Source organism: Pleurodeles waltl, chromosome 12, assembly GCF_031143425.1.
Source record: "Pleurodeles waltl isolate 20211129_DDA chromosome 12, aPleWal1.hap1.20221129, whole genome shotgun sequence".
In the NCBI taxonomy this organism is placed as follows: Eukaryota; Metazoa; Chordata; class Amphibia; order Caudata; family Salamandridae; genus Pleurodeles; species Pleurodeles waltl.
In genome coordinates this window covers 364,546,058-364,559,772 of record NC_090451.1, presented here as the reverse complement: position 1 = coordinate 364,559,772, position 13,715 = coordinate 364,546,058, and the positions used below count along the sequence as shown (strand labels likewise).

The 13,715-nt window shown below is 41.9% G+C and overlaps 1 protein-coding gene across 2 annotated transcripts in view; it reads right to left on the bottom strand.

The window, feature by feature from the left end:
* The window catches only part of MYLK3 (myosin light chain kinase 3), a 386,764-nt gene that overhangs the window by 54,795 nt on the left and 318,254 nt on the right, over nt 1-13,715 (bottom strand). For both annotated transcript variants that reach the window (XM_069216622.1, XM_069216621.1), the window contains exon 10: nt 2,819-2,947. In XM_069216622.1, coding sequence (XP_069072723.1) covers nt 2,819-2,947 — 129 coding nt within the window. The remainder of the gene's footprint in view (nt 1-2,818; nt 2,948-13,715) is intronic.

The window sequence follows — 13,715 nt, the reverse complement described above, 5'->3', positions numbered from 1 at the left end:
ATGGAATTTGGGTGCCACTGCAAAACTTCTCTAGCAGCTAGTACAGATCCCATGTACCTCAGACATGCTAGGTTTCTCTTGTGTGTAAAGTAGACATATTCAGGCTTACAGAGCCCCACTGCTCTTAGAAGTGTGGTTCACGTAGAAAACCATACCACTAAGTACATTGTTTCTTTATTACGGTGTTATGAATTGTTAATTATAATGGCGGTGTGGTGTTCCTTTACATCAAATAAAACATAAAATGTAGAGGGTTCTATCTTTGAAAGCTAACGCAAAAAGTATCTTAAAGATATATTTGATATATTTTATGTATTTTTTGAAATTCTGTCACTGTGTGATATTTTGTATGTTATCTATGTAAAATATATGCTTTCTTGCTTTTGTGATAAATGTTTCATGTGTTATTCTATGCTTTAGTTATGTGTGCATCTTCTGTTAAAAGCCATGATCTGAACTGAATTCTTATAGAGACACGCACAATGTATTTAAGACAGATTGGGTATATGTTTATGTTTGTTTTCTCAGCTATTATGAATGTTATATTTTGCCTCTTGCCTGCCACTCTATGAAAAATAGAAGTTGAATTGAGACCCCTGGGAGTTCAAAGCACCAGACTGTGTAAATCCCTGAAGTAAGCAAAATGTTCTGGGTTGTAAAATAAAACAATTACATGCATAGCACACAATTATACAGAACATGTATAAAAAGTCATTAATATCACTCTGTGGCTGGAGAAAAAAAAGAAACCCACTGCTAGTAACTGACCCTTCAAACAGAAGCTAGAAGCATATTATTCCAACATCTTCCATGAACATCGCCGATGTAATCAAGTGAACTACTACACTAAAGGCTATTTAATACCAGTGGAAGCTGCCCCTCGATGGCCCCTGGTGATCAATACAATTCGTTTTTCACAGACAGAATTTCAGGTGCTCCCAGCTAAACTTCACGTGTCTTACCTGACATGCAAGATGGCGTCGAAGCCAAAAAAGATTGTGTGTTGAGAGCTGGGCAAATCTATAACGTGACATATTGTACTGGCTCACGCTGCATGAAAAACACAAACCGCCAGGGTACAAAATGGCTTCCAGGATTCCCTAAATTAGGCTACCGGAACCGTACGAATTGTATATGAATTCCGTTTTGTCTTTCTTGAGCAGTGTAATATCCTATCCTACATAGTCTCTTAATAAGAAGTATTTATTAGACAGTACAGAAATTCGTTTCTTACAACCTGCAAGTAGCCCCCTGATTTAGAAATAACTCCTATGTGGTTTTTGTCTTGTTTTTTAAAGGATGCATACCCTCGTGGGTAAGCCCAGTCAGAACTTACATGCAAATTCCTCAAGCTCTCGTAGATACACGGATCCAAGGTTAGTGACACTCCTAATATGACCTTGTATTTCTTGCTATAGCAAACGTTTTATAGATTGAGCCATGGTACTGTGGTTCATGAAATAACATTTCGAGACCATATACAATAGCTGACGCTTTGTCCTATTTTTACTTAAAACTCTGAAATTGCATATCTCTTGTTCTATTGATTGGATTTTTGTTTGTCTTTTTTTAAATCTCAAATGATGTATTAACTTTTACTCTATTTTTCAAAATTGTTGTGAGATTTTTCTTGTATTGTGTTTTCACTTTATTATTGCTTGAAGTGCTTCATAGATACTTTACACATTACCTCTAAGTTAAGCCTGACTACTGCGGGCCAAGCTAACAGAGGGATAAGCACAGGTTAATTTGGTATTTGCTTGTGTTTCACCCTGACAGAGACTGTGGTTGCTATGTGTGAGGGTTTAACCCCCTCAACCAGTAATCCAATTTCTAACACTTACTAACTCTTCTGTCCACTGTAGAGGGTCTTGATGCTACCAGCCGGCCACTGCTAGGCCTTTACCCTATAAAAACAGCATACACATTGGATTTTCACTAAATGTTACATAACATTTATACTGATACAGAAGAAAAAAGGCGGGAAAAATATGCAAAGGGGAAGGAGCAATTAATATGTGCACCATGAAAACGTGGCAGAGGCATATTTTACGTTATAATTTGCTGTATGCTAAATGAGAAATGAACAAAATCCTTTTTTTGCCACTTGTCAAATGCATTCACGCAACTATAGTCTGTCTCTGGCACAATCTCTTTGATTTTTAGGATATAAAGAGCAAAAACAGTGCACATCGGATTCATTTCCCCACTTGTGGGTAATTGTGGAAAATAATAGTTCCTTTGTTAAGATAATCTTTTAGACACTTAACATGTGACGTGCGTATATTCAGCAATGGTCTGTCAATCCATTTCCTACATTTTTATCCTGGTTCAAAATCAGGCCTGAGGTGTCTCAAACAGAATAATTCTTTTGGCAACCATAGCCAATTCTATAATTTTCATAGCACCACAATTTCTTAGCATCATTTTGTACTACACAGGGGAGAAAAGAGTGCAAATTGGATTTGCCATGCAACATTTCTACATTATGGCCTTTGGAATTCTGTACCAATATAAAAATGTGCAGTTTGCCTCTTACCTACACAGCCAATATTTTCTCATACCTATTTTTCTTTTTTTTTTTAAACCTCATATTTGAAACGCAATACATAATTTTCATCTCACACACCCTTAACAGATTTATGCAAACATATTCTTGTTATTTACACACAATGGCTGACTAAAAAGGCACGCAAAAGAGTTTTTTACTTTCCACAGGAATAATGAAAAGTTACAACAAAATAAAGCACATCATTATAAAGTGATAAATCTATGTATTACGGAGAATAATACATTTACCAATCAAAAATGTACTCACAGCATGTACGTGATGACACCAACACTCCACATATCTGTTGGGAATGACACAAAATCGTAGTTTACGATTTCTGGGGCCAAGAATTCTGGGGTGCCAAAATTTACTTTCAGCTTCTCCCGGGGCTTGTACCTTCATCAAGGTAGAAGAAGCGTAAGTATCAAGGGATGAAGGCACAGTCCAAGTCCTATGCCATTGTTTTTGCATTGTTTAACACCAAGGACGTCAGACTAATGGCAGATGATACAATACATTTCACGTGTGCAAATATTAATAAGAAAAATCAAAGCGATGCAAGAAAAGAACTGAAGACGATGTGACTAACATTAAAGAGAACACAAGGTTTAAAACAAACTCTGTATCAACTCCTATACCCTCAACCTGTTTTGATCCCCTGATGAAGGCCTAAAAAGGAGGTCTTCTCCAAAATGTAATTCCTGTTTTCATCAACCAAGGACTTGTCTGTAGTAGACTTAGAGTAGTTTCTTAAACTCTGGTGCCAGTAAAGGGCTAGCACAGCTGGAAAGAGTGAGTCACATATAAGGCTTGCCACCACCAAACAGACCACCATACAGAAAATAGGGTTCATTGCCACATCAAACAGAGAGTCTCCACAGGTACACCAAGTCATGCCCAATCATTGGAAACTACTAACATCTGACAGCATCATAGGCAATGATATGAACCTGCTTGTGGTGTAACATACAGAAAAGTAAACCTCCCCATGACATGCTGGTAAACAGTGAAATGTCTGGGAGTACGGATGAGACACGGCTGAGGAAGGTGTCCATTCCTGCACAAAAGCTATGGTTTGAAGCAATTTCCTCTTTGTATGTGTGCTGCAGAATTCAGCACATGTGGAAAGAGTAAAAGACTAATAGAAATAAAAATATTTCTCCTTGTTACACTGGTCTCAGGAAGGCATAGAACGTTGGTGCAAATCCATGTCTATAATTATATGTAGATATAGATTTGTGTCAACATTCATGGGTAGATGCATGAGAATAATAGCTATTCAATTTAAGTCCTCACCAAGCAGAAACCTTACCAGGAATGCATCACTGCTGAGTAACCAGAATTGGCAACAGATCATTGATAGGTTTCAGTGCTGGGAAGAAGAGCTTCACGAGACCTGATACTTACTAAGATAAGGAACCCTCATTCGTCCACATTAAGTAACAATCTGAGTATTTTATAGGGTGCATTTTATATTTAATCAATGAAGGGCCAATGGAATTATGCAATTTTGCAGCTGTGTCGTTTTTCATATAATTATGGATTTCCATATTTCCTACATAATTATCCTCTGCTGCAGCCTGCAGATGTCAACAAAAAATGTTTCTAGCTCAGACAGTCAAAAGGTACTAAAAACATAGCAACATGAGTTTCTGTGAGGTGGAAGGGCCTTTGCAAAGGCTGACTGGTCACCTTTCTGTAGCTTAACACTGCATTTGGGTGTCAGGCCGGTACTAATGAGCTGAAATCTCTACACAGATAGTGTTAGCATATATAAAAATGAGGAAATATTGATGTAATACTATAACAAAATGTGCCACATTGTGAAGCATAATTTTCCTTTTCTTGGTGCATAATTTAGTCAACCCTGTTGCATAATTTGGTCCTCTCCTGTAGCACAATTCCAGGGGTCTTTATCTTAATACAACGGGTATGCTGTTTTGCGGCACTAACAATAAATGGCATTTAAATTACTCTGTTTAATGGTACTCTATGTCTCTGGGAAGGATGCAAAACTGAATTGGTGGCATTTGAAATCATAATCAGAAATCACATTAAAGTTGTCAATGGCAATTGCTTAACTTCCTGAACCATAATGCCAGTTATTTGTGATACTTTTGTGCCAGTTATCCTGGCCTATCAATGAATAAACTGTAATGCACTGAGGACATTGTACTCAACTAATACTCATGTGACTGAGTTTACTGTTTACGACTTGAATTTTAGAAACAATTTCCCATTATTTTCCTTAGCTAAACGTTCGATTGTAGCAATTTCTTTCCATTTTTCGTAGCACCTCTATTTATGTTGTGTTTGAGAAGCACCATGGTTCTGCACATCTTCATAACAGGGTACATTGATTGTCTCAATTTAGAATGGAAGGGCTAGAAGGATTCCCCTAACTAGGAAGTGAGAAGCAATTACAACTTTAAATTATGTGGTAGTTCAGTGGATCATATACCTGGTGCAGAGATCCAACTGCACATTAGAGGGAAGGGAAGTACCAATAAAACTGGTGAATTTCCGATGAAATAAACAGTGCATAATATATAGGCCATACTACATATTATGTGCCCGTTATAGCATTAGGCCCCTGATGCAGCCAGAAAGTATGATGTAACCAGACAGTAGATTTTTAGACCTGTGATGTGTCAATTCACCCTGAGAAAATGTCCAAGAAGAAAGAACGCAAAGTGTTTTGGTTTGGTGTGCATGACACATAGCTGGTGGACCATTTTTGGTATGCTCTAAACAGGGTAGACAAATCTTTTCACCCTAAGCAAGGGGTAAGAACGGTTAGCATCACAACCAGTCAACGTTTAATTTACAGTATGACCAATTTGGCCACACAATGAAAACCCACATCTGAAATAACGTTAAAGAGTTTTATTACAAATTAATACTCAGGTAAATGTAAACAGTTCTCAAAACCAGACAATAAAAATACAATACCAGCATAGGGTGACCAAAGCGGGGGAAATCGTTTAGGTGAACTAACATGAAACAAACTAAACATTCATCTTCACGTACCCTTTTTCTCTGGGTACTTTCCTCAAGGTTACTTTCTAAGGCTCTCTATGAACAAAATAATAGCACATCTACGTCCAACTAACATTTCATGTAAACGATTTGAAAGAAATGACACGTTAGCAAAAAGAAGACAACTTTCTCACATTCTATGAGGCTGGGGCCCAGCAGGCCTTAACACAACTAAACTAAACCAGAATTAAATGGCACACTTTATCCACGTTAAACACACACATATTAACATCATTTGGAAACATAAGGAATCAGGTTAAATGATTACTTCTTAGTTGACATGCCTATTCCGCAAACATTAAAGCACTACCCTACAGTGAATGCACTTTTATATAGACTTTTAGTGCACCCCCTTACGGTCAGCTTGTTATTGATTCACACAATATAATTTCAATATGGTCATGTATAGATCAACATTGTGACGTCAAAGGTAGCAGCCAAAACTCTGCTGCAAATAGTATACCTATGTTCCTATGACAATTTCCAGCCGATTAATAATGCTTTGTTGCCACTGCAGTACCAGTGGCTTAATATGAGTCGTTGTTTGCTGGTGGGCCCCACCTGCACTCATTTTAGGGACCAGCACTTATTTTTCCTAATCAGACATACATTGACAGCGAGCAAGAGAGGAAAAAAACAAACACAGGAAAGAAGCAGTGGCAGCTGCTTTGTAAAGGTAGCTATAGGGTGGGGGAAAGGGCCCTCGAGTGAAAAACAAACAAACAAATAAGTAAAATTAAAGTCACTTACCTGAGAGCGGCCACCGCCTCTCCTCCGTATTCTTCTCTTCCTGGCAGCACGGTCTGGCACACACAGGTTTCCAGACTCTCTTAAGCCAATCACAATGCTGCTGTCACCAGCATTGACAGCAGCGTCATGATTGGTTTGAGCGGCCTTCTTCGGCGCTCAGACAGAAAGTATAAGCAAATACAAATAATACAAAGTGCGCATGTCTGTTTGGCCAGCCCAAGACGGCCGGCCAAACAGCCATGCGCACTTATGGTGCACATACCACTCCTACTCCAGCCCTCCTCCAGCCCAGTCCCACCGGCCCTAACCTGGGTGGCAGTGAAATATAAAATGATAATAACATGGTGTTATTATCATTCTATTTGTCCTTTTTTAACTGCTCAGAGCAGTGGGGCGACGTTCTTTCGCCTTAGCGGAGGAGCCACCACTGGAAAGGAGGAGGAAGAGATGACGGAAAAATCATCACAGAGGGAAAGCAGCAACCTGCACAAGTGACATTTGTGGGTAGGGAGTGTCTGGTAGTGGATTAAAGCAGAATGAGGTGTATTTAAGACCAGTAACCCTTGTATTTAGAGCGGTGACATTTAATAGTGATGTCCAAGGGGTTCTGAGCAGGGCTTTCGGTGCCTACACTTATTGCTTTCCAAATGAACCACTGGGCAGTGTTAATCAGTAAGAAGCATTGTTTTCATTTTTGAGGAGCGTTGTACTTTTAAAAATATAATTGTAAATTGCATAAAATTAGAGGTTTTTTTTTGCAACTCTGTTTTCATGAAACAAGAGGCATAACCTTCTCGTCTCACTCTCTTCTTTGCCCCAGACAGAAGGGCATTAGGTTCAAGTTATAAAATGCTCACTTAAACCATCACAAACATATATTTGCATAATGAAATACTTAGTAGTACTTGGTAGTAGTTTGTTAGAACAAGCAGGTCAGGGTTTACTCTTTAATGAGGGCTAATAACTGACAGGCCGAGATGAATCTTCAGACTACAAAACGTACATTTCAAATGGCAGCCCTGTATTTATTCCCCTGTGATTGTATTCTTCAAGATAAGTGAGTGCTGCTGCAGCCCATGTTCCTAGTTTGAGTGTCACTGAGAGCTGAGAGGGACTCTGTTAGCCACATAACAGCCATATTTTTTTCAGAGATTTTAGCGCCCATTAGAATGGCGATCCACTTGTTTGCGATACACTACTTGTATATAGCTCTCCTGTGCCCTTCATATGTTCAACTCATGCACGTTGTGGCCAGAAGTGTTAGTTTAAGCCAACAGATTATAACTGCTGTAATTAGAATGTAAGCAAGAGATGTCCAACCTCAGCCCAGGAGCGGCATATTAAGGCTGCCCTCTTAAGATAATTACTCACTATATGAGTAAGTTTAATTGAGATTTATTGTATGTCAATTTATTTCATGTGAAGTTCTTGAAATTTGTCAAGGACTTGGCCTTCTGGACCTAAACTGGACACCTTTGATTTTGGTGCTATTACAGTTGCACTTATAGAAACTCGGTTTTTCGGCATTGGCATGGAGAACATGACATCATAGATGTAATGGTAGATTTCCAAGCTAACGAAAAGTGCATTTGAATAAAAAAAGCCCTTGCCAAAATAAGGATACAACGTTTATTGAGAAGCAGATATTCACAGGGATATGAATTTCATTTGGCAAAATAAATTAATACTATTAAAAAACAACCACGCTTATAGGATATTCACAAAGAAAATGAATTTGATCCGAATATACTACTGGTAACTTGCAGAATCTAAAAAAAAATCACAGCTTTAAATAAGCACACATTCTTTTATATATAAGTAAAATGCTCACAATTGGTGCTGAATGCCCTGAGCAGCTGTAACTCGCTGAAACACCTTGACCTTGACTATCAGTCACTCACTACTGCTTATGAACCTGATGACAGATGAAGGCATTTGCGATACATATTAACAGATCAGCCTTATTATCAGGCGTGGCTCACGGGAGGGAAAAGGGGCGGCATGTGGCGGGGAGGGTGGGGTTGGACCAAAAAAAAAAAAGAATAAAAATAAAACTTTCCTTTTTCCCGCACTGTGCCACTCCATCTGCTCTGCTCTGCTCTGTCGCTGCAGGCACAGGCTCCGAGCCTGCCCTGTGGCCAATCCTGACACTGCTCAGAGCAGAGTCAGGAGTGGCTGGGAGTGCCCAGCCAGGACGCTCCCAGGCAGACTGGGAGCCTATGCATGCTCTCTCCAGCCGGCAACTGTGTTGCTGGGCTGAAGAGAGCCTACTGCGCATGTGTGTTTGGCCAGCCCGAGAAGGCCAGCTAAATACACATGCGCTCTGGGGGGGAGTGCTGTGCACTCTCCCTCTGTCACCGCCACGCCCGTGGCCCCACCCACTTTTATAGTAAAAACATAATAAACTGAGTAAAGGTTTTGCAGCTCCTGCTGCTGGCGGGGGGCTGACACCCCTCCACCCTAGTGGAGGAACCGTCCCTGCTCATTATGGGGGTTATTACAACTTTGGAGGAGGTGTTAATCCGTCCCAAATGTGACGGATATACCACCAGCCGTATTACGAGTTCCATAGGATATAATGGACTCGTAATACGGCTGGTGGTATATCCGTCACTTTACCGTCACTTTTGGGACGGATTAACACCTCCTCCAAAGTTGTAATAACCCCCAATATATTTAATCATTAACAATATTGATTTCATGACTTATAACTATACACAGAAAATGTCAGATGTACATGTATTCTCATCGGTTTTGCTCCTTTAGGTTGCAGAGCAGCACTGATTCACTGATACAATCTCTACAACCCTCAAAATGTATTCAATTGCATCAAGTGTAATCTATTTTCTCAATAAATTCCTTGCATTCCTTCTACTGAGAACAGGAGTAATTAACAATCTGGAAAAAGTCGAAAAAACCCATGCCCCATTTATTTTTTAACCAACATTTTGTTGACTTCAGGGTAGATTTGTTAAGGTTTGTGCTAAATCACGCAAAGTGATGGAAAGAGGTGGAAACCCTTGCTAAGGTATTTACTTTCTAAGGGAAAAGGTACTTTGCTTTAGAATGGTGTCCTTTCCAGTATTTTAGCAGGTTTTTTGCTGCAGTGTGCCATTTTGTATCCAGGGGGCAATTACTTGGATGGAACTTGATCATTACAGCGAAGCACTCAGTTTTTGATGAAAAGCCGAAGCCTGATCTACTAAGGTGTTCAGATCAGGCTTTGCGTCATAAAAATCATGCCTCCTTGAAGCAGGCACAAACATGGAAAACCTTTTTATTTTTCCAAACATTCCACACATTGCCTGTATGCTGCACTATGCAGTACATATCCAGTGTGTGGGATGCTTTACAATCTGTCTAGGCAAAGGATTTTGTATTGGAAGGTTAGGCTTCCAGTACAAAACCTATGCTAGAGATTACAAACTTGCCTCTGCAACATTGTACTAAGGTTGTGATAGTGCTTGGCAGACTGTTCATACACCAGTGCAGGGCATGAGCGCAGCAGCAGGCCGTTTTATCAAATATGGCTGTGTGTTGATTTCTTTTCCTTGTGCAGCACAGCCCACTAACATTGATTGCTGCGTTATGCCAAAAAAATAGTAAATCTGCCCCTTGTTTTCCTTTATGGATGGTTCACTCATTTACATTGTCTGTTCTTTACCACACTTACAGTACTGCTGTTTCTTTTCCATGGACGATGAACTGACTATTTATCATCCTTCAAATAAAGTACTCTGTTTTGCATAGTCATGTACTGTCACATAAATATTTAAAATAAAGCATTCTATTCCAACAAACCATAAATTAGTTTTAAGTCTTTCTTTCCTAATCTTCAGGATACAAAATGTAGACATAGAACCAGCAATAAGGGGCTCACACACACCAGCTGAACAGCATACGGCTCCAGTTCGTAAAGATTTAAAAATAGCTGTAAACTCATGGTGTTATACATTTAATGACCCAGGAGACATACTGAGTTTCCTGGGTGGTGTGTGTGTGGGGTGGGGATGCAAATATATATTTTTTCATAGTCTGGGTGTCTCAGACCCATCTGGAGCACCCAAGGCCTCTCTAGTTTCTTTTGTATTTTTTTAATTAAAGCACGGGAGCCCGCTCTTGACTTGCTCTGCCATTTTGGGCCACCCACAGCTCCTAACATTGGGAGCCATAGGGGAAGCCAAAGGCCCACGTGGCCCCAGTGACTCCCCTGTCAGCACTCATCCTGGGTGTGGTAGGAGTTGACTGCATTGTTGTGCTCTCTTCCAGCAAGGAGCAGCTTTTCTTTCTGCTCCTAACGGACAGAAGTAATTCTGTGTTACTGTGTTGATGGGGAGGAGCAGGGAGCAACAGAGCCTCGGGGATGGGCTCTCCGAAACACAGTTTTACTTTGGGCTCTATGGATAGGGTTACCTGGAGCCTGAAGTGGCTTGGAGATGGGGCCACCCCACCCAAATTAAATATGTGTCAGGCCCCGGAGATGGGGTCCTTGGGCATATCATGGCTCGGGGAAGGGCTCCCCAGCCCCCTAAATAAAAATTCTGCAGGCCGTGGGGAAAGGGATCCCGGGGGCTTTAAATGGCTTAGGGAGTGAGGCCGCATGCCCCTCCCATAAAATCAAATATGTGCCGGCTTTCACCCTCCTCCAAAAGAGTGGTGGAACAGTACTGCTAAAAAAATATTTGTTTTTACCCTAGACACAAAGGGGTCAGGGTATCCCTACCCTGCTCCCTATACAGTCGTAAAATGCCTGCTGCAACATCTTTGTAGCAATGTCTTTGATCTGCCTGCCCGCAAGTCTACTGAGTATACATTTTTAACCAGAACTTTACCAAAACTACTGATGGAAAATGGTATACATTTTTAACCATAATTTCACCAAAACTACTGAATGGGCTTTACAGCAAATCACAAAAAGCACGCTTTCTGTGTAAAGATCTAGTTTTCTGCAACATTTGGTGTTATTTGATTGAGGTGTTTTGGCTGTATTGCCGTTCAATGTTCCTATGGGAAAGTAAGGGGAAAATGCATTTTGGGCTCCCCCATTTTTCTTGGTCTCCACTTCATGGATCACCTGAAACTTTCCAGGAAGAAGATACGTTTTCTTAATACTTTTTGTGGAAAGTTTAATTAATATTCTTAAAACTGCGTCAAGGTTATTAGTATACAAAAAAATAAATTCCTATGGAAACCCGGCCCTAACTATAACTACACAGTGGCAACCGATATATATATATATATATATATATATATATATATATATATATATATATATATATATATATCACCCTGTTCCAAGTCCAGACAACCAAAGCACACTCACATAAAAAGATCTTGTGCATCTCACCCAACGTGTTTCAGCAGGACACCTTCACAGAGTGTGTATGGGCTTCTATACCTGAAAGTGCACTACCGTTGCCCCAAGGAGGCTGCTAGTGGGGATACTATTATACAGGATATATATATATATGTATATATATATATATATATATATATATATATATATATATATATATATACACCTACTGGCGGTTGCCAGTGGGTAGCTATAGTTAGGACTTACGTGGTCATTATGACCCTGGCAGTCTTTCGACTGCCAGGTTTATTGTGGCGGTATCACCGCCAACAGGCTGGCACATTTTGAGTGTGGCGGGTTGGCCGCTGCCAACCCACCAGATCTCCACCCATACCGCCATGGGCCAGATGTTCATCTCCGACCCGGCGGTCCACATAGAACCGCTGGTGGTATTAGGACCCTGCCCACCACCATGGTTTCCATGGCGGTAGCACCGCCACAAAAACCATGGCAGTAGGGCTACCTGTGACAGGGAATTCCTTCCCTGTCACTGGTAGACGCCCCCACCCCAGCGGCACCTGACCCCCCACCCCCATACAGTCACAGCGCCCCCCAAACCCCCACTCACATAGCGCCCCCCCCACTCACATAGCGGCCTCCACTCACATAGACCCCCAGCCCCTATACATGCACAGACACCCACACGCACCATGCATACACCCGCTCACCTACACTTCCAGACACGCATCCACTCACACTCATCCATACACACATTCATTCACAAGCATCCATCCATGCATTCACTTACACATACTCACACGCATTCTGGCACGCATACACACAAACATCCAAACATGCATCATCACACGCATACACACAGCCATTCTGGGACTGCAACTCAGCCAATTCCAAAAGAAAAGAAAAAAAAAAGAATAGGGCGCAGGGTAGGAATATCCCGACCCCTATGTCTGGTGGGGAGGTCCCCCAGGGACCCCGCCTGGGCCAAAAAGCATTTATTGAACAATGTTTGCCATGAAACCGTGGAGGATCCACGGTTCCCGGAAAAATGAAAAAAACGAAATAAAAAACAAGTGTGGTCTCCCGTGCTTGTATAATCTTGGCACCCGGGTGGGCCAGGTCCTGGGGGCTAATTCTTATAATAATATGGAGGAGGAGGTTGCATGCAGCCCCCCTCCCCAGGTTGTTTATGGCCCCAGGGACCACGACCTCTCCAAGGCAAGGCCAATAAATTAAAAAGTAGGGAAGGGCCCCTCAATGGCCCTTTCCAACCCTGGTGACAACCACCTCCCAGGGCCAGGCTAATTGATGAAAAAGGGTAGGGTGGATGCGTGGCCCCCATCCCAGGCCGTATTCGGCCCCAGGGACCACCACCTTCCCGGGGCAGGCCCTGCAAACAGAAAGGAGGAGGGCCGCACATGGAACAATTAATGGCCTTGGGGACCGCCACCAACCAGGGCTGGCTCCCTATGTCCCAAGGTGCCCACCCTCGGGACATAATTGTTTGATGTCACTTGTCAGGAGCTTTGACAGGTCCCACCAAGGAAGAGCAGACAGTAAGTTTGCTCTCAGCGGGCGGGAGCAGGAAAACTGCTCCAGCTCACTGGGAGCGGACTTTTCATTTGTTTTCCTGCCCGCTTTCAAGTGAGCAGGAAAACAGATGAAACAATTGCTCACGCAAGCAGGGAGGATCATTTCTTGCTGCTCCTTGAGTGCAGGAGCCTGCAGGGACCATGGAGGCTTTGAGGCCCTCCCGCAGTCCCAAAAAGTGCACACTGGGTGCCTTGGGTGGGGCCAGAGCACCCAGCAACAAGTGGCCAGGCCCCAGGTGATGGGTCCCTCGGGCTGGGCAGCCTCCCACCCCTTCAACTAACTGGCCAGGCCCCGGGGATGTAATCAAAGATTACAGGGACATTATAGTTTGGTTAGATTTTTCACACACAAAACCACAGAAATTCAACAGTTATAGTTTTACATATCTCAAGAAACTATAACTCATGCCCTAAGGTAACTTTAAAGTGTGCCTTTGCCATCAACAAGGGCAGCCACCTCCCGAGGGCT